General features: G+C 31.5%; 2 protein-coding genes across 2 annotated transcripts; one reads left to right on the forward strand and one right to left on the reverse strand.

The window, feature by feature from the left end:
• Positions 1-635: 635 nt before the first annotated feature.
• On the reverse strand, positions 636-1,544 carry LOTGIDRAFT_117300 (hypothetical protein; the record flags this gene model as incomplete). The annotated part of the gene is made up of 1 exon (XM_009056052.1): positions 636-1,544. One exon carries the CDS (start codon positions 1,542-1,544, stop codon positions 636-638), a length of 909 nt encoding a protein of 302 aa, XP_009054300.1.
• A 2,428-nt stretch (positions 1,545-3,972) lies between these two features.
• On the forward strand, positions 3,973-22,164 carry LOTGIDRAFT_232201 (hypothetical protein). Its single transcript, XM_009056053.1, has 22 exons — positions 3,973-4,066; positions 7,861-8,101; positions 8,742-8,808; positions 9,396-9,524; positions 9,936-9,998; positions 10,390-10,469; positions 11,473-11,632; positions 11,946-12,067; positions 13,318-13,429; positions 14,491-14,638; positions 14,970-15,181; positions 15,409-15,513; positions 15,728-15,907; positions 16,441-16,765; positions 17,658-17,858; positions 18,340-18,537; positions 18,767-18,996; positions 19,250-19,408; positions 19,913-20,062; positions 20,544-20,691; positions 20,906-21,119; positions 21,425-22,164. The coding sequence occupies exons 2-22, from the start codon at positions 7,887-7,889 to the stop codon at positions 21,573-21,575; spliced, it is 3,369 nt and encodes a 1,122-aa protein (XP_009054301.1). The 5' UTR covers positions 3,973-4,066; positions 7,861-7,886; the 3' UTR covers positions 21,576-22,164.
• Positions 22,165-22,419: the final 255 nt, after the last annotated feature.

Genomic DNA, 22,419 nt, shown 5'->3' on the forward strand with positions numbered 1-22,419 from the left:
TGCTATCAATATCATTTTCAGAATCTAAATAAATTGAAATACCATTGTCAGGAGTGGCAACACACTGATGTCTAAAGTTAAGAAATTATCTCATTTTTTTCAGGAAAACAAATTCAATGTCAAAAATATATCTGAGATCTCATAAGATCAATTTTTATGTTGACCTATAAATATGTGGAGTTGAAAGTGACAAAATTTGTAGTTTTCAAAGCTCTATGAATAAGGACACGGGTCATTTCAAAACATCAATCATGGAACAAGTGACATCACATCCAGATAAAGCATATCCAACTCATCTAGCTTTTAATATGCTAAAGTGCATTTTCACAATGTTTTCTAAATTGTTCATTGATACAATGTCACCTTCTGAGTTCTCATCAACCCACAGAAGCATACCAAGTTTCAGGCAAATCAGATGAGAATTTTTAAGTGCAATGAATCAATAGCTCTCCATTAAATTCAAGATCTATCTACATTTGCATACAGATTTTAATCAAAAGCAAATAAAAACTCTAGCTTTTATCTTCCTTGCCAGAAACAGCACAATAAGCTTAAACATCCGTTTTCATGAAGGCCTGTAAAAATATGAAAAAAAAACTTCTCAAAAAGTAGGTACTTAATCCCTACAAAACCTGTTAACTTTTGTTATTTAAATATTGTTTTCTTGGCATTTTATTTCGCACAACAAGAGCTTTAGAGCCTAGAGATTTTGGTAAATATCCTATATATGGCATTTCTAATGTTTCTTCAGATTTTTCATATTCTAGGTACATTGTGTCGGGTAGGTGTATAGCACCTTTTACTAGAAGATTTACATTCAAAAGCTTTTCTTGTGGAATAGGACATATGATATACAAACATTTTTTCTTAATGTCAATTGCGCGCACAATTCCTAAACCTACACAGTTAAAGATTGGAGTTTCTTTGAACAATCTTAGCCCATTTTCTAGTCTTTTGTCCACCTTTGTCAAGTCTGCTTCACATAATCCAACAACAGAAGCATTTAAAGCATACAGAATTTGTGAGTAACTACCACAACTCTGACAATCATGAACAGCCACTTGGTTAAAGTCAATCGCGTATGGTTCTACATGGAAAAGTTTCCACCCAATTTTAAGATTTTGATTCAGATAAGCAAGCAAAGATAATTCTCGCATATGAGCTGCTTTAAATTCAGTTTTATGTTTTGTGGGTACATCTGAGTCAATGACTAATAAATTCTGCTCCTGAAACTGGTTAGATTTGATTGTCAGTGATCTGTCAGTATTGTAAAGCCATCCAGGAGTGTGAGATAGATATTCATGAGTTAAAATAGGGAAATTGTTATAATTATATTCACATCGTAATTGGATTATAATTGATGGCTGTATCATATGAATCAAATCCACAATTATATGAACACCTAATCCTTCATTCCATCCTAAAGTATTAACAATCAATGGCTTTTTTATCTGTTGATCACGATAACATTTCAAAATATACTCCACACTTCTTATATATCTTGATAAATTTCGTGACGGTGTTGTTTCACCATAAAAACACATGGTACTTGAATCATATTGATGTGTAAAGGATGGTCCTAATACAGGTTTTATTATCTCATGAAGTGATACAAATCCTGAGGGTGTAAACTCTGCTTGACCTACATCACAATCTAGAAAGTTCACTGAATCCATTATATTTAGAGTCGAGTTAATAAGCATTCTATTTAAGGTTGACTTTCCAGAATTCTTACCACCGACAACCATAACAATCGGACAACCAACATTCTCAATCAGTTTCTTCCAATGGAATTTAGCCATTTCAGTTTGCTGAGAGGAACTAACTACCACAGAATCTGTGTTTTGCAGCATTGAAAACGAATATTCCATCTGTTCTTCTGTTTTGAATATATTTGCATATTGTGGAACAGTAACTATATAATCATACAATGCACAATTTAACATGTCACAGAGGAGAACAACACAATCACCTTGTAACTGACAAGATACATTTTTTAACAACTCCTTGATATTCATCTCTTTAAACAAATCTGGCTCAAAACATTCTTGTATATTCTTTTGTGGTTTTCCTCCTTTTGTTTTAATAGTCAAATAACTGTTAGTGTTAGGAGACATAACGTCATAATATTTTGAATCAGTATCTGTGATAAGATAGCTTAAAATCTCACAACTACCACTCAATGCTTTAATTCTAGCTAGCCCTTTAAAACATATTTCAACTGGGTGAGAGAGCACAATAATTGTCTTAAGACCTCTCTGTAGCAATACAAATTTATCTCTGACTATAGTTGGCTCTTGTTGTACTGTATTTTTCTCTTTACCAAATATATCTGACATTTCTTCAGGGCTGAGGTTATCAAAATTATCATTACTGGTACCAGAAAATTCATCACTACTCTGATCAGAAAAAATAATACCAGGTTCAACAACAACAACTTCTGGTTCTACTACCTTTTCATTCTTTGAGTCTGAAACATTGTTCCCTAACAACTTCTTAGAAAAGAATGAAATTGATTTAGAATTATTGGTAGCATCGGAAGCATTTTCATCAGATTCAAATACATCTTCACTGCTTTCCACAAAATCTAGAAAGGCTGCTTCAGGTTTTAAATCATTTAAAAGACCAGTTTTTTTATTATGTACCATAGCTGTTTGTTTCTTGAAATCAATTATATCTACTTCATATTTAAATACTGTTTTTCTACTCTTTTTGTTTGATTTTGATACTTTACCATTTCTCAATACACTGGCAGATGGTAAGGTTTTGACAGATTTCAGCTTCATACGACCCATTTTGAAAGAATCCATGAACATTAACCTAAAAGTACAAAACTACTTGTTAAAACCATATCAAAGTTTTCAAAACAATAATAGGGTCATAAAATATGAAAGTTGCCTTTTACTTTTTGTCTGATTGAAGTAATTTTTGAAATTTTTATGAATAGCAGCCTCAAAACAGTAGGCCTACTGTTAGTCTTAGAATGTCTTTGCGTTGATAAAATATAAACATAAGCACAAATTATGGCTTCAAAATTTGTTTTTACAGGACAAAATTTGGTAGAAATTTCTAGGAGTGAAATGTGTTTCTTTTAAATTTAAACTACAAAAAATTATATCTTTTTATCAACAAACCATACTATTTTGAGGCTGATATTCCAATTCTCTTATAAATTAAAGAAAAAATTCAAAAATCTCTTTTGCTTTGCAAAGACAGAGGTTAAGAATTAGGAAGGATCTAGTACCTTAAAAAGTCAAAAAAGTTCAAAATTGTTCTATCGCAAAACTCAAAAAGTATCATTCATGCCTCAAGAGCATGCAAACCAAAGTGGGTGCTAAAAATATGATAAATTTTAGCACAAAGAACGGCTGTTTTATAGTCTAATTCAGCAATGTTACATACCAGTCATTAAGGATGTCATAAATTCCTAGTCACTGGGTATCCATACGTGTTTTTCTCGTCTAGGCCATCGATCAAACATTTTACACAAAAATAGATGAACGATTTTTCAATCTCATTGGTTACGACAAACTAGGGCTACAGTTGGGATGTACATATAGGCCATACATTAAAAACGTAAACACTGTCATACGATATTAATATCTATCTATTATTTTGGGGTGGGTAAACTGTCATATTATCAGTAAATTAAATTTTTCTATCACCTTAAATAGTTTGATGAATGGACACACGTGCTTCCTGTTTATAATAACTAAACTTGATTATTTGAACGGTCTATAGGCCTACTTGTTGAATGAGCAATATACATATTTCTATTTGTTTTATCCAGGTATATTATCGAATATATACTTACTCACAATTTCTTAACAACACCCTTTGGTCTTAAGCAAAAACTACAAGTCAAGCCTTATATTACAGGTGTATAATATATTTTAGTGAAATCAGATTTATTGAATAAAATGTTAAAACAAGTTAAACCAAGGGCAATAGCTGTACTTCCGGTTGTGTATGTTTTTTGTGTATCTTTCTCTAAAAAAAATTGTAGATGATCTAAATCTCCTATTACTGCAAGTCTTTAAGAAACAGTAGATTTTTTAAATGAAAGGTTTGTATTTTAGATAGATCTATGTTTAGCAATATGATTGCAACTTTTCAAGTATTGGCAGCCAGGATCACAATAGATCTAGACAAACATGAGTTTTTATAATGGCCGAGGATATTCGCCACCCGGGTGGCAAACAATTATTCGCCACCCTCATTTTTTATTTGCCACCCGTTTTTAAAAATGTCTCTAGAGACTGACATTATTAGCTGTGAAGGCCATAGCGTTACATGCATTATAATGTTTTTTTATGTTCATTAGAAACGCTTTTTTGAATCACTTCTCGATATTCATGTCACCTACAAACCTCACGTGGCTCTGCATTGGTTTTTTTTTTATGCCCGGAAGTGTTTTCTCTTGACATTTCCCGGCAAATTTAAGGATTTTTTATATAGTGTGTGGGAGATCCCACCCTTTGAAGATTTTTAGAATCGGATTCCCAAAAACGCGAATTTCTGACATTCCCTATTAGTTTAGGAAAGCTGGAACAAAAGCTGAGGGTGGTAAAAAAGACCTTAGTGTGGTTAACAAGAATTGTCGATGGTACACAAGAATTGTAAGTGGTAAACAAATATTGGGGTGGTAAACAAGATGTGAGGGTGGTGAACAAGAGCTGGAAGTGGTTAACAAGAACTGCAGGTGGTGAACAGGAACGGAGGGTGGTTAACTAGACCTACGATTAGAAACAAAGACCGAGGGTGGTAAACAAGAGCTGAAGGCAGTAAACAAGATTTTTGGATAGTAAATGGGTTAATCAATAACATCTAGGGTGGTAAACAAGAGCCGAGGGTGGTTTACAAGAGCCAAGAGTGGTTAACAACAACAAGAGCATCGGCTGGTGAACAAGAGCTTAAGGTGGTTAACAAAAGTTGAGGTTGGCAAACAAGAATTGCGAGTGGTAAACAAGTATTGGTGGTGGTAAACAAGAGCTGAGGGTGGTCAACAAGAGCTGGAAGTGGTAAACAAGATCTGTGGGTGGTAAACAGGAACGAGGGTGGTGAACCAATGTAGGTTGGTAAACAAGAATTGTGGCTATTAAACTAGACCTACGGGTGGTAAACAACAGCTAGGGTGGTAAAAATAACCCAGGGTGGTGAACAATAGCTGAGGATGGTGAACAACAACTAAGTAGGTGAACAAGAGCTTAGGGTGGCTAAACAAGAATTATGAGTGGTACACAAGTATTGAGGGTGGTGAACAACAGCTGGGGTGGGAAACAACAGCTAGGTTAATGAAAAACAACTAGGTTGGTAACAAAGAGTTGTGGGTGGTAAACAAGAACTAAAGGTGGTATACAAGAACTGATGGCGGTGAACAACAGCTAGGGTGGTGATCAAGAGCTGAGGGTGGTAACCAAGAACACAGGGTTATTATCACCCGTACACATTACATACCACCCGTCAGTATTGTGTATTATCGTACGCCTTATTACCATCCTTACACATTACTGACCACCCGTCAGCATGGTTTATTATCGTACGCCTTATTACCATCCGTCAGTATTGTGTATTATCGTACGCCTTATTATCACCTGTACACATTAAGTACCACCCGTCAGTATTGTGTATTATCGTACGCCTTATTATCACCCGTACACATTACTAACCACCCGTCAGTATTGTGTATTATCGTACGTCTTATTACCACCCTAAAACATTACTTACCACCCGTCAGTATTGTGTATTACTGTACGCCTTATTACCCCCCTTGAACATTACTTACCACCCGTCAGTATTGTGTATTACTGTACGCCTTGTTACCACCCGTACTCATTACTTACCACCCACAGTATCGTACGCCTTATTATACCTTAAACCTGATTACTTCGAATACATATTTCCACCCACCCCAATGCAGTGTATTTACCACCCACATACATTACTTACACATTCCCGATGGCTCCAACCATCTTTGGATTTTTCGATTCGATTTCTTCTCGTCGGTGTTTGGGATCGGAAGGGCTTACTTGGAAAATGCGTCTAGGATAAATGTGACACAATTTGGACACGCGCCTGCTATGTCTTATTTTTTACTATTTACACATCTTCATCAACCTTTTTTTACTTACGTAAAGATCCCTCGACAATTGGAAATCGAAAATAAGAGTAGGCTAATGTCGCTGTCCTGACAAAATTTCCCTCATTGCATACTGCATGGCGTTTGCCCATCCTCAGTAGCCCATACAGGTGCAGAAAAGTAGAGAGTAAAACTTTATTTTATTTCATTTTTTTCTACGGATTTCTTATACAAACGTATGATGCTAAATTTCATAGCAACACTAACAGGACCTTTTGGGATGTATGCTAATTTGGTGTAAACAAAATGGCAGAATTTCTACTTTCGTTTCATAAATTCAATTTATATTAACACGGTCTTGTCTGAACCTGACAAAATCCATTACAAATTACTCAGAGTCGACTAATATGTCACTGAAAGAAACAATTATGTCAAAAAGGCTGACATTTCATGAATTTTTAGAGATTTTTCTGCCACCCGGATGGCGAATAGTCAAATTAATGGACGTGGACTATTCGCCACCCGGATGGCGAATATCCACGGCCTTTTATAATTGTAAGCACTGAAAGTGAAACATCTGCTTCTTTTCCGGCCTCTAATAGTTATTTTGAAAGCTGTCGGCTAGTGTAGAGACAGAAAAACTAGGCCCTGTTCTATCGGTTTATTCCGCACCCTCGAAGGTGTAGGGTTTTAAACCTATTTTAAATAGTATCTGCCAAAGCCAAATTATGTGATCAAATAAAGTTTGAACTTAAGTCTTAAGATTTGTCTCAGCTAAGACACAAACTTAAGATGGATCATGAAATTTCTTAAGCAAATCTTAGCTAAGCTTTGACGTAAGTCTGTTTTTGTAATGTATGCATTATGTGATAGGACGAAACATGCACTCTTGTGACGTAAAATCAGCTTCTATTTTGTACAGTCTCGTCATTTCGCTGCTAAAAATGACCAAAATAGTGTCTCGTCATAATGTAGAATATTTGCATATAAATCTACATGTAGGCTATATTTATTTTTTTATGCCTTCCTTCGTGATTTTGGTCATTCATTGGGTAAAAGGAGAAAATATAAATCTGATAAAAAAACCACAAATCACACAATATTTTTATGAACTAAACCAAATATAAGTCGTAGGCCTAGGTCTAAGTTTAAGCAGAGATTTGTTAAGACTATATCATGCCTCTGCATTATTAAATGAATAAGATTGAATATTTTACATTTTCTAAAATCTGTCATAAAAGTAGTTCAATAAATCTAACTTGGTCTACTGTTTTTTTCTTGATCCCAGGGCCTGGTTTCACAATTTATCTATAAGGCTCCTATACATTGACGTTCTTGCATAAATTGTGGCATAATGAATTTTGGCGAAAGAAACACATTTGTGGTACACCACTTATTTTGAATTTTCAGGGGACGCTTTTAACCAGTAGCGCACAGTTGTACCCCTTTTATCCTGGAAAACAGGTCTGCTGCGCTCCTATTGAAGAAACATTTCTGGTAGCTTCGTCTCTGTAACTGCTACACATATTTACTATGTTTGACACTGTTGCAGGTTTTGGAAATATAAACACACACTTTTGTATATAGTATGAACACTGACAACTGGACAAAAATGAGCTATTTAGGTAAAGTGATCCATGGTGACTATTTACTGATAAGGGGAGTGTTTTGAACAATGATGAGATTCATATAGGTGAGACAAATTTTATCAATATTTTATAATTGTTGTGTCAAGCATTTAAGGCTTCAATGAGGATAGATTTTTTGTTTTTATTTTGAAGGTATAAAGGTAATACATTGATGATGGATGAAAGACATTTCTAATATGAATTCGAAAAGTTCTGATGTGAAATCTACAGCCGTCGTGAAATATCAATCTCTTCCTCTACTAGCTCCATTTTCTATTCTACGAAATAATACTAATTTAAATATTCCACCCTCCAACTGGTTACGTAGTAACTCAAAACCTGAACAATATGTTCGAGATATTTCATGGCACACAGAACATTCAGACTTTTCAAGGTGAGTTCTAGGTCAATCAATTTAAACTAGATTACAATTTGGTTTTTTTCTGATAAATTTTTCGTGCATAAAATTTCGCCTGTACAACAAGGAAAAATTGTGGGATAAAGAAACCCAAAGTAGAGCAATATGACAACCTCTTTGGTTTTCGCTATCCTAGGAGACCATGAAGCAGGTGTAATGACATGCTCTGATTGGTAAGAATAATAATGTCATTTGAACGAAACTTAAGTAGAAAAGTGTTTAGCTTACAATAGAGATTAGAAATATTAGGAAAAAAAGAAATTGTAATTGCAATCTAATTTTAATTATACTATATTGGCTGTATATAGTCCGATGACCTTGAATAAGTCATCTTCAGTCAAAATTCCAGTCAACCCAGCTGTAAATGAGTATGGATAATCCGGGAAAGATCAATTCCAGGAGGTTTATCCAAGGACCAGATGGTAGAAAGAATCCTTAACTGTGAACCTAATATATATATTCTTATCTTTCTTTCTTAGGTAGGTCTTGTGCTGTAAATCAACATTTTAAATAAAATTTTTGAACTTTAAGCTATACTAATGATGTTTTAGGTTATTTTGTAAATACCTGTATTGGATATTGTTTATGCACTTAATGGTTTGAACTCAATTTTCAGCTTTAAAATGGCCAATAATTTTATAAAGGATTTAACAGATGATGTAGATGTGGTTTCAGATGCAGGTGTAAGTATGTTTGTCTTGTTTTATTCAAATGCTGTATTATATAACAGATTTGATGCTAAGATATTCACAAAAATGTAAATGGACTTATATTGAAGGCACTCATGTTTTTAATGCATTTATTAGTGCTTTAGAATGCAGTTTTCAACACCTAAGAAGAATGTACCTAATTGCTTCCCAATATTATCCCCATGATATTAACTCCTGTGATATCTGATATGGCAAAAATGACAGTTTTCAATTAATTTTCATAAACTGTTTGAAGTTTGGGAAAATTTTTAATTTTATCTTCCTTGTTAATCCTTTTGATTTTAAAGCTGGGTTGACTGGAATAATAAGGAAAGATGACTTATTCAAAGTCACTGGACTTTCATACACTGACTGAGAGTAGAACCCATGACCACCACCGTTTAATCATAATCAAGCAAACAACATTGAATTCTGACATTCTAACCTTCTACGGAACAGCCCGTTCCATTATTTGAGTTCTACATACATTTCATTTTATCAGAATAGATATGGCTAATATTATGTTAATAGATATATGAAAATATAAAAAATAATTTAATAAGTATTGATTTCAATTTCAGAATATAAAGACATTATTGAAAATGCCATTTTCTAGTTCATCTCATGTTAGTATGATGGTACATAGAATTGGTCAGACATTGTTACTGGATGATTTTGATATTCACAAACATTTACTGCGGCAAGAGAAGGTAGGTTTAATTCTAATGTGTATGTACATTGTCAACAATTATCTCTTGATTGTGAAAGGGACCAAAGTGTGTTGGTTTATATCCTCAAGATATGGGACTGGGACAAATTCAAATTTGTATGCTTTTGGACAAATGATACTGGAGTTTCAAATTATGTGAACAATATATTTTATGTGGAGATTTACATCCACAAGATCTTAGACAAGTTCAAATTACTTAGCCAAAATATGTGAATAGAGATTCTTTTCATGTAATGGGTAAATATTTTGTTGAATAATTTTGTCAGATCTTCAATAGCAGTGTAGTTTAACCATGGAAAATGAAACATTTGTAACATTCTAATCAGATTGTCATGTATTGGATTAGGCTAAATATTATGAAAAGAAATTTAGAACATCTTATTATTTGTAGGAAGATTGGAAATGGTTAAGATCATTTTATGAACAGATGATTGCCAAAAATACAGAGGGAAAGGTAAGTTTTTTGTTTTATTTTTTTAACTTTGTTTGTACAGTGTAAATTTGTTCCAATTTTTTCCAATTAAAAAGTTTGTTATAAGTTGTAAATATACAGATTATTGTCCAAATTACTTTTTGTATGTTTGTATTTATAATGACTGTAAGGCTAGAACAATACTTGACAGTACCCAAAAGAATGGGTTATAGGAAGTGATTAACTGACTTCATATATTGTTTCAGCCATAAATGACTGTATTAAGATGAAACAAGGAGAGCAACTAGATTTAGTTTATTTGAATCCAAATATTTATGAAAACTCATATTATGATCATATACAACCAGTCGATATTCATTAACATTATCACATTTGGTAACAAAATTTTAATATAATACCTGATATATTTCAGTTTAAAAATGTTCCCAGAAAAAGCAAAAGTCGTAATACTCTACAGAATAGAAATATGTTTTCCAAATTTCTCTATCACAGGTATGGCTATTACTTGTGGTATTATTATATTTTATTGTCAGTCAGGTTTATAAAATCAGGACCCTGAGGCCCATTTCGCAAAAACTAAGAAACAATTCAGATTTATAAAAAAAACCAGTAGACTGATTGATAAATAAAAATCAATTTTAATGATTGATGTATCAGATGACATATGTTGAGATTGTATTCACTTAGACTAATTAATATTGGTAATTCAGTACTCTCATTGGCTATTCTTCCAAGTCAGCCTAGGTGTGCCATTTTAGCCTGATGTCATATATATTACTAATATGTGAGAAATTAGCAGACCAAATATTTTACAGCTTTATATTATAGTTTTATACATACCCTGTTCCTTTGTGATATTGTCTTCTATGATTTTGACTGTGGTCTTTAGATGTCTTGATTAGTTTGTTGGTTTACTTGATTTTTCAATAACATAACATTTTTTTGTCTGCATACAAATTTGTTGTATTCCACTATTTCATCATTAAAAACATTGTAAATTATACCTGAAAATATTTTGTAAGTATGCTATTTATATCTATGTATCTTCTTCATCAAACTGTTTTAAAAGGGTTTATTAAAAACGGAGAGTGCTTATTGTTAACAAAGCAGTTTGACCAAGTTTTGTTATTTGGCTTTATAATGGCTTGATATTATTACTTGAAACCTTTAGAATTCATAGGAGATATATTTCTCTACAATAAGGCGTTTATTTTACGCAAATCTGTACACTAGTTTTCTAACAGCTTGCAAAAAGAATAACAAAGTTAAAAACCTTAAATAGTGTTTTTAAATATTTTTGGCGTTTAAAAATTAAGTTGAAATAGTTAAAACTTTCAGATATGTTAAAGGCCACATTTCTCCAGATTTTGGTAAATAGTTTTTCTCAAATTTGAAAAAAAAAACTTTTCTACCTCCAGTAAAACATTTGTTGTGAAGTTAGATTCTTATATTTTAAGTATTCTAAATGTTAATATGTATTTTATTGTGCATGTAGTTTACAATCAAGTAAAGGAGATGATAACAATGATGATAACAACGATGATGATGATGATGATGATGATGATGAATTAGAGACTTGTGTTATTCAATGTCATAATGATTCAGAATCTAAAACAGATACAGATCAAATAATACCATTAGATCCTTTACCTCAGGTAATCGTTATGTGGCAGTTGTTAAGGTACAAAATCTAGAATTGAATTTTACAAATCTTTTAAATTTTCTTCTATTTAAAGAATGAAACCATTAAAGGGAGGTAATGTGTTATTAAATACATTTTTATAGGCCTTCATGAAATGTATACTGTCTTTGCAGCAATTGTACAAAATCTTGTACATTATACATAGTCCTGAAGTAGATTTTGCTATGATATTGATATTATGTAGGATAGCCTGCTTAGTTTAAAGAATAATACTGTTATCACTATTGGAGTGTATTGTATTAAATGGCAGATTTTTCTAACTGCAGACATTTGAACCTGGTTTTCCAAGAGAAGTTTTATGGACCTTTGAAAATATTCGAATGCTAATTGGTGCTGATTTGCCAATATTTGGTGGTGAAACACATCCTTGTATTAGTTTGAGACTGAGGTAATTTTATTTTTTCTATACTTTAGGTAGATATTCTGATGAACATTATCAAAGTTTTAACAGTATCTGATTTCATTGTAGACAGTATGATGAACCAATCAATGTTTTACCTGTATCTGATTAATATTTCATTGTAGACAGTATGATGAACCTATCAATGTTTTAACTGTATCTGATTAATATTTCATTGTAGACAGTATGATGAACCAATCAATGTTTTAACTGTATCTGATTAATATCTCATTGTAGACAGTATGATGAACCAATCAATGTTTTAACTGTATCTGATTTCATTGTAGACAGTATGATGAACCTATCAATGTTTTAACTGTATCTGATTAATATTTCATTGTAGACAGTATGATGAACCTATCAATGTTTTAACTGGATCTGATTGATATCTCATTGTAGACAGTATGATGAACCTATCAATGTTTTAACTGTATCTGATTGATATTTCATTGTTGAAATTCTGATGAACCTATCAAAATTTGAACTGTAAATGATTAATATTTCATTGTAGACAGTATGATGAACCAATCAATGTTTTAACTGTATCTGATTAATATTTCATTGTAGACAGTATGATGAACCTATCAATGTTTTATCTGTATCTGATTAATATCTCATTGTAGACAGTATGATGAACCTATCAATATTTGAACTGTAAATGATTAATATTTCATTGTAGACAGTATGATGAACATATCAATGTTTTAACTGTATCTGATTAATATTTCATGGAGACAGTATGATGAACCTATCAATATTTTAACTGTATCTGATTAATATTCATTGCAGACAATATGATGAACCTATCAATATTTTATATATGTATCTGATTAATACTTCATTGCAGACATTCTGATGAACCTATCAATGTTTTAACTGTATCTGATTGATATTTCATTGTAAACAGTATGATGAACCTATCATTGTTTTAACTGTATCTGATTAATATTCATTGCAGACAATATGATGAACCTATCAATATTTTAAATGTATCTGATTGATACTTAATTGCAGACATTCTGATGAACCAATCAATGTTTTAACTGTATCTGATTAATATTTCATTGTAGACAGTATGATGAACCTATCAATGTTTTAACTGTATCTGATTAATATCTCATTGTAGACAGTATGATGAACCTATCAATGTTTTAACTGTATCTGATTAATATTTCATTGTAGACAGTATGATGAACCTATCAATGTTTTACCTGTATCTGATTAATATTTCATTGTAGAAATTCTGATGAACCTATCAATGTTTTAACTGGATTAGATTATTGGTTAGATAATTTAATGTGTAATGTACCAGAAGTAGCTATGTGTTTTCATCTTGATGGTTTTGTACAGGTTAGTCTTTTTCCTGGAGAAATTGTTTTTTGATATATGCTGACCAATTGCACCCACGTCTTGTGGATGTAATTTGTTCTTGCATCCATCTGTACATCAGTTCTCAGTAATTTTCACAGTTTGATCCAATTTTGATGATACATAGTATAAATGGAAAGATTTTGGATAAGTTTGATTTGGGTGAATAGCTTTTATGTGTCCACATCTCTCCACATAGACATATACTGTTCGTTTCCTTGCCCATCTTTAACGGACAATATCTAGTGAATTACAGTCAAGTAACCTAATTTCGGTGCTTACCTATTTTTCGTGCATCTCTGGAAATGATTAATAATTTACATATGCGACCTCGCGTGACCTCTGCATTTGCTTGTTTTGATAAACATGGGTTATTTGTAAAATGTCAGCTAGTAGAATGAATCCAGTAGTTTCAAGCAAAGTAAAATGTATTAATGTATACTTTGACAAATACAAAATGAAGGATTTCAGTTATTACTTAACCTCACAATTTTTTATCGGCTGAATTTCCTTATTATCCCTAGCTGTAATAGGAATTCCAAGTGTCGTCTGCTAGAATGTAGTCCAACGAATAAAGTCACGTGATCCACTAGCAAATTCCAGCAGATAAATTCTATGGAACACAAAGTGGGCCATATTCTTATATTGCTTCAATGACTTAAACTAAATCATGCTACGTATCTTATTTTGTCTTATTTTTGTTATTTTACTAAGAGAAGTTAATTATACCACAGGGTATCCATACAACGTTTTTTTCTCGACTTATTTATAGATTATACTATAATAGGTGACGCATTTTGCGGCCGTTGCCGAGTTGGTTGCTCATGAAATATGGGTCAAAGTAAGGGATTCATAAAGAAAATTGAAACAAGCAAATTTTAATTATTTAACTTTGACGAAATTTGGTGTTGAATCCTTAAATGCACGAAAATAGGTTACACCACTGTATATATAAAAAATATTTATGAATACTCCACTTAAAGTACTATATGATTGTCTCTTCATGTTATTGTATAATATATATGATATTATTTTTTGAACAGAAATATGAACTTCTAAAAACAGAAGATATACCAAATTATAAGGACTGTGAATTTGATCCCAAGTTAGTAATGGATATAGCTCGGAATATTTTATCATTTTTAAAGTCTAATGCAACACTAGAAGGTCATACTTATTGGTTATATAAAGGTAAGAAGATTACAACATTTTCTAGGCATCATTTCCAATTTACTTGAAGCTCATCAGTTACCTTTCAGTTTTCTGAGGATGACAAGAGTGTTAAAGATGGCTATGCGAGTAAAATTAGTTATGCATTTAGCATTACAAACCATTCCATACAGCTCACTAATGAGCCAATGTTAATAGCCTTTCCCTACAAATTGGTGGTGAGTGAGATGTATCTATAAGCATGCAACAGTGAAATTTATCTACCATGTTTGGAATTTACTCAGTAGTACCAGTCATTGAATAAGTTCAAAATATGTCAATTTTAATGGCTTATTTCTGCTATTACCTGTAGATAGTAATGATGATGTAGTCAAGTTATATGATTTAACTACATTATGTGAAGGTGAAGAAGTCAAATCAAATCCATTCACTGTACCAGTTGGAATATTATTATATCGTGTGGCTAGAAACTTGTGTAATCAATCTGGTAGAAAGAAGACAGCTACAATACGAAGATTACTAGAAAATAGTTTATTATTATTAGATGAAGACAAACATTCACAGGTATAGATTATTTTAGGAGGAGTGTAGCTCAATATGTTAAAGCGTTTATATAGCGCATAGTGTTGTCTAAATATTTTTTATAATTTCAACTATCCATAGTGCTTTCAGAATTAGAATATGAAGTTTCATAAAATTCAACATGGGACTGATATGATTATGGTCACTTTCAGGATCTTAATAGCATTAGTTTAATTGTGAAGTTTGATATACTTTTACTGTATATTTAGGTGTGTACATCAGCATACTATTTGTTATCTGATTTGTATGTACCAGATAGTAGTATTAAAGATATCTGGGAAAGTAATAGTAGTGATGAATCAGATGATTCTTGTGTAAGTTTTTATTTTCTATTTTAAATCAAAATTAGTTAATGGTGTCACTCCTGCCTGTCCGTCTATTTTAAAACGTTTGTATTGCCAACCCACTATGAAAGTGTAATTTTATGAAATATTCAGAATAATGTTATGATCAAAGCAGTCTTGACCAGTTGTCTTAATTGGCAGACATGGAGCCCCAAACTAAATAAAGGAAATATATCTTTTACAGGATCAAGATGAAGAAATAAATGAAGAACAAGATAATAGTAAAGATGAAGTTAGTGTTGATGTTAAAACATTATATAAAGTACAAACACATTATGATAAAGGTTGGCATGTAGTAAGATCTCACCCTATAGCTGGTACAGTAGAAGAGAGATGTCAAGATGCTTTTAGATACATTAGAAAGGTTTGTTACATCAGTGGCAAATTCTTTTTATACACCCACACCCAGTAGGACTTATATTGCTGTCAACCCTGTCCCTCTATCTAGATGAAACTGGGAGTGAATATTTAGATAGATGATATTCAAAATGACATATTGCAAAATCTGAGAGTTGCAGTGGCTCAGAGATTTAAACTCTTGCATGCTATCCTGCAGGTCTAGAGTTTGATCCTGATAGTATAGACTAATGCTTTGATGCAGGTCAGAGGGGCTGAAATATTTGTTGTTAGGCAGGCACAATAAGTCAGGACCCTTTGTGAATTTTGAAGATGAATGAAGACTTGGAACTGATAAAAGACTAATTTCATTTTACACTGCATGGAAACTAAAACAATTTTTAAGCCCAATTCGGAATGGGAAAATAGGTTGTATAGTTGTACCTTTTCATATATTTTGCTTGAAATTTGACATATCTGGTTGAGAATAAATATTAATTGGATACATATAGCCATATTTTTGATAAAACCATATTTCTACAATACATTTTACTTTTAAAGGGTTTAGAATGCCTGTCCAGAGATTTAAATGTTATGAAGACTCGTGGAAAAGATTTCAGTATAGTAGAAGAACAGGCATATTGTGATCCTAATGTAGCTATACCATTGAGTTATGAACCATTAAGGAAGCCATCTTCAACAGACAACTTACAACTAACAACTATAGATAACAAACAACCTGAAGTCTATTCTTGGCATGGTTTATCTAAATGTTTACTATTACGTAAAGCTGCTATGACATTCTACTCTACATGTAAAGAGTATCTTTCTATACAGAAATTTGGTCATGCTCTAAGACAAATACGCTTTGCTATTGTGTGTTTTGGTAAGTCGTGTTTCTTTGGATTTATGGTTTCATTTGACTTTGGCTTTGGCTTTTTGAGCAAGAATTTGGTTTTGTTTATCTCTACCATCAATGCTTAAAAGGGAATGTACAGAGGATTTTTAGTGTCATTTAACTTTGCCTGAAATCTTTCATCTGTTTCATGCCTCTTCATAATTATTATAAATCTGTATTATATAACAATTGTTGGCTGATTTTATACGCCCACATAAAATTGGGGGCATATATTGCCGTCATCCATGTCAGTCCATCCATCCGACCAAAATTGCTCGTAAACACTCTACAAGGCACAATTCTTGACGGATTTTGGCGAAACTTGTTATGGTTATTTGTAACCACTCAAGGATGAACCCTATTGAAAATCAGAAAAATAGAAAAATATTTTGTATGAGTTATTGCCCTTGTTCTTAAAAATGCACTGAATTTTTAGCACGTAAACACTCTAGAAGGCAAAATTCTTGATGGATTTTGACGAAACTTGGTCTGGGTGTTTGTTATCACCCAAGGATGAACCGTATTCAAAATCAGACAAATTGAAAAATATATAGCATGAGTTATTGCCCTTGTTCTTGAAAATGCGTTCAATTTTTAGCCCATAAACACACTAGAAGTTGATAGATTTTGATGAAACTTGGTAATTTTATTCAGTATCGCCTCAAAAAGTTCAATGGAAGTTTATGACTGAAGGTTGAAAATTTCATACTGGTGATTGTTACTGTACTGCCAAATATTTTTATTTAAAATCAAAGCTGCCAGTGGGCGTATATTACCTTGCCTTGCAAGCTATCTTTAATACTGGAATCTGCTAATGGTTAAAAATGATATGTTAAGTCTATGAGTAATAAAAAAACTATGTTTTATGTATGTTTTTTAGAGGAAATGAAGATTTTAATACCTAAGAAAGGAGAAGAGAATAATAATCTGTTGATATTGATATTAGAAATGGCTGGTGATATTAGATTAATAATGGCTAGAAATACAAAATTACTAGATGAACAAGAGAAATATTTTACAGATATTAGGGAAGAAGAGGCAGCTATTGTTGATAATACTATTAGAACTAGTAGAACTCCAGGTAATCTAATCTTTAACATTTTTTATATTTTCAGTATTTTTTTTTTTAATGTGGAGTATCTTTAACAATTTTACCCAATTTTTTCGAAATCTATCAAAATTTGTGCAGTTTAAATTTTTACATGCAATTATATATAGACGTTTAAACGTAGGTGATAACGATATCATATACAATTTTCTCTGAAGAATGAATGAATTGATCATTGTTAGGACTGGGATTGTCTGGGATCAACATATGAAAATAGTGTGTAGATAATACTCCTAGAAAACATTTGGCTGTGTTTTTAATGGTCTCATGGTGCAGTATATACAAGTAATATCTGCCTTGAGAAATTTTAATAGTCTCATTAAAGTAGATAAACATTAACCATGTATTTGCTGAATTGTACTGAAAAAACAAAACTCTTTTAAACTATCTCTCTTTAAACAGTATATGATCTGCTTACTTCAATAATTCTTTGAAATCAAAATATCTATTTTAGAATATGAATGGGTATATAAATGGAGTAATAATACAGAATGTAATTTAGATGTTAGTGTTAGATGTTATGAACAAGCGCTGTCATTAAAACAAGTAGATTCCACGCATGAAACTAACTTACGAAAACGTCTAGGAAACTCTCTGAATGAATTGGGGGTATGGTACATGAATTTTGCTCAGAATACTCTACAAACACAAGGTAATTATTACATGATTTCAAACTTAATCTTAATTAGTCCACTTTATTTAGATATAGCTTGTGAAGTTGTAATATACATTCCATCTGGAACATCTTGCTTCATAAAACAGTAGAATATGATCAATTTATGTTGAGAAAGTGCAAAAACTTTCACAAATCTTGATTTTGAATATGCATGCATAATTTCTATATTAGATAAAACTTGGTTATCTATTTCCATCAAATTTAGGTGCTGATAAAGTTGATATTGAAAGATTAAAAATGATCTGGAAGAAAAGTGAAGATTGTTTTATTCGTGGAAAAGATGTCTTTCAACTAACAAATGATAAAACCAATGTGACATTGCTACTCTCTAATATTGGAAGATTAAAAAGACTGGGTGCTCAAACATACACACAATTGACATTATTATCTGATCGTCCAGAATTTACTGATATTGAAAGACAATATTACAGCAAGGTATGTTCTATGTTTTTAATGGAATAATTTTCAGAATAATGTGAAGTATTACCATTACATAAAATTTCGGGAAATTAAGAATTGAAAAAATAGTTCAAGGGTTCTTCATTAGAGGCTGAAAAAAACTACATACTAACTACATTGAAAATTTAAAAAAAAAATTTCAGGAAAACATTTGTAATTTTGCTAAAAAGCACACTACTCAATAGAAATATTAATAAAGTATTTTGATGATGTATTATTTGTATTGCAGGCAATAGAATGTTACCAAGCAGCATTAAGTATAATAAAAAATGATAAACAATACAACGATATTTCTGATTCTATTCTATGGGATCTATCTACAACTTACTACAATATGGCTATGTTATTACAAGATTATGCTCCATTGTCAACTTATGAAAAGGATGAGGTAAATATTCTAGAGTTATAGTAAAGAGTTTTAAGGAGCCCTCGCACCATATCAATCATCAATTATGTATGGTTGCGAATAAGTATAGTGGTCACAAATTTATTCTCATGCAACTGAGTTGTGTTTGGTACTTGTGACCACTTTCGCAACTGTATGCAACTGGTGTGAGGGCTTAATTTCAAGGTATTTATCATGTAGATTTTCTTCATTCCGAAACTCATGCTTGAACTCTAAAAGAGTTGTCATATAAAATTGGCATATTTAATGGTATTCATGAAGATGGTTGCAAGAATGTCTTAGTGGCATGTGAAGTCAGTCAGTAGATTCATAGTATTTGATAATTATTTCAGTGGAAAATCCGGCATCAGATACATAAACTGTATATTTCTGTGAACAGTGCACATTTTCTAAACCTGAAGTTTTAGTTGAAATTCTGCTCTATCAGTTGTGAAGATGATATTTAGATGATTATATTTCTTATCTTCAACAATTTGATTATTTTAGATAGAGAAAGATGTGATAGATTATATGAATAAATCATTAAACTTTTGTACACATGATATGTCAAAAACATATCAACATATGTGTCAATATAGATCAGCTATGATTAACCAAAGATTAGCATCATTATATCAAAATACACTACGTAGTATGGTAAGTGTAAAAGATAAAAATGAGATCAATTCCTATAAATTACAGCTATATATCTTTAACTTATTTGTATTGCCCACAGATAAGAACTGGTCAAAAACAAATTCTAGATGCTTATACTGTTTGGTATGATGTTATTGTCAATGTCACTGATTTATTGTACATAATGAGTTTAGACAAAATTCTTTATCAAAAAAATCAAAATAGATTCAATGTTTAGAAATGCAAGGAATAACATCTATCAATTTCAAACTACAGAGAGGTTAAAGCTTTAATTTGCAATAAAATCTGCTCAAAACAATTGAACATAATTATATAGAAACAAGAAAGTTTGTTGTAAATATCCTTGTATGACTATATTGTGATGTTGCTGCCAATTTCACCTTAGTGAGGAAAAACCCATTTCTGATTTCAGTCAAGGGAAACTAATGGTAATAATATTATATATATAATGATCATAATATATAATTGTGTTTGATTGTAGTTATCTGATCAGAAGAAGAGATATATTAAACAACTATCAGAAAGTCATTATAATAAAGCTATAACATTATTTAAACAACTAAAATGCCCATTTGAATTGTTACGGTCTATTTTAGAAAAATTAGCTTTAATGGAAATGTGTCAAACAGGTACGTATCACTATTTAGCATATCTTTATTTTGTTATATTAAGCTCTTAAACTTGTCTGCATAATTTTGGCAAAAAAAGAAAATTGGGACCAATTTTGGAATTCAGGCAAATTTTCCCATATCGCATACTGTATGGCAAAAAGTAGGTTGTAAAACTCCATGTTGATGGTAACTTTTAAAGCTCTATGAAGAAAATGTTGTTATTCTTTTTCAGTGCAAGCAACTAGTAAAGGTAGAATAAAATCACTATGTCATGTGATAACAGGTTTATTAGATTGTCAAGGTGTATTAGATGATTTAATAGTACAACAATCAGATTCTAATAGTAAACACACAGACGACTTACATGATTTACTGGATATTATCAAATCTAAATTACAATACCATTTATTACATATTGTCAAAAATTATACTTCCATGACAAAAGGGTAAGATTGATAATATGCAAAACCTTAGCTATGATCATAATCATTGAAGTAAGTTTCTATTTTTCTCAGACTTTCTTTTTTCACTGGAATGAATTGTTGAAAAATTTGCAACCATTGCTGTGTTAGTGTTTATTACATGAAGACATTGACTTTATATAAGTGATAAAAGTAAAATTATGCACATAGCATTTTTAAAACTGTTTATATCATGATCTTATAGCAATTTTTAACAGAATATAATGATGCAAAAAGATACATGTTTTTCTTTTCTAATTTTTAACTCATCAATATTTATTTATTTACAGTAAACATGAGGCTGTTATAAAAGAAGTCAAATGTCTCTATGCTAAAAGTTTACAAGGACCAGACAATCTTGTGGAAGTGTTAAAATGGTTATCAACATTACTTCAAGATTGTAGAAAAGTTCTGTCATTGATACATCAAGATCTGAGCTGATTTCAAACAATGAAACAGTGTTTTCTTCTTTCTACTGCCCATCAAAGAGTTGAATCTTATATACAATTATGTGACTTTTAATCAAATGTACACAGTGTAAAAAAACTGGCTTGATTCCATTGTGAAAGTCAATTTGATTTACTCTTAAGAAAATATGATAAATCGTAGAATTATTAACTATAGTCAACAAATAGTTGATGAAGCTTAAATCTGGATTGAATTCATGATAGTTTTTAAATATAAACATTAGAATTTATGTGGTCCATGAATAATTTACAAAAGTGTTTAGTATAGTAGTTGCCCATTTTGTGAGATTTGCAAATGTCTTTACTTTGTGTTGAGCATAACTAAAAAAAACACAAAGCTAGTCCTGATTATAAACAAAATTCTTATGCTAGACTTGACAAGGAGGTGATAAACCCTCTAGTCATACCCTTGATAGTCATTTTTTTTTCTCTACATTTGTTTGTTTTGTTAATTTATTGTCATTTTCAGTTTTACATGTTGAATATTGAAATGTTTTGGACTAAATGGCACAGTGTAAATGTTCATTTATTATTAGACATATAAAGACTTTTTGTGATATTTGAAATAATTTGTTAATTTAGTTTCTTTAGTTCTGTATTTAAATATGTTTTCAACCATCAGTAAAGAAGAAAGTTGATATAACAGTCAGATTAGGCCTGTGAATGCTATAGGGAATAGTTTTGATGATAAATGACATGCTAATATTGAATACATGACATGCTAATGTACGACGGCTGGCATTACTTGGATATTAACTAGTTCCTTTTTATACGCCCACATGAAATGTATTGTCGTCACCTATGTCCACAATTGTTCG

The sequence above is a fragment of the Lottia gigantea genome, assembly GCF_000327385.1.
Source record: "Lottia gigantea unplaced genomic scaffold LOTGIsca_26, whole genome shotgun sequence".
NCBI lineage: Eukaryota > Metazoa > Mollusca > Gastropoda > Lottiidae > Lottia > Lottia gigantea.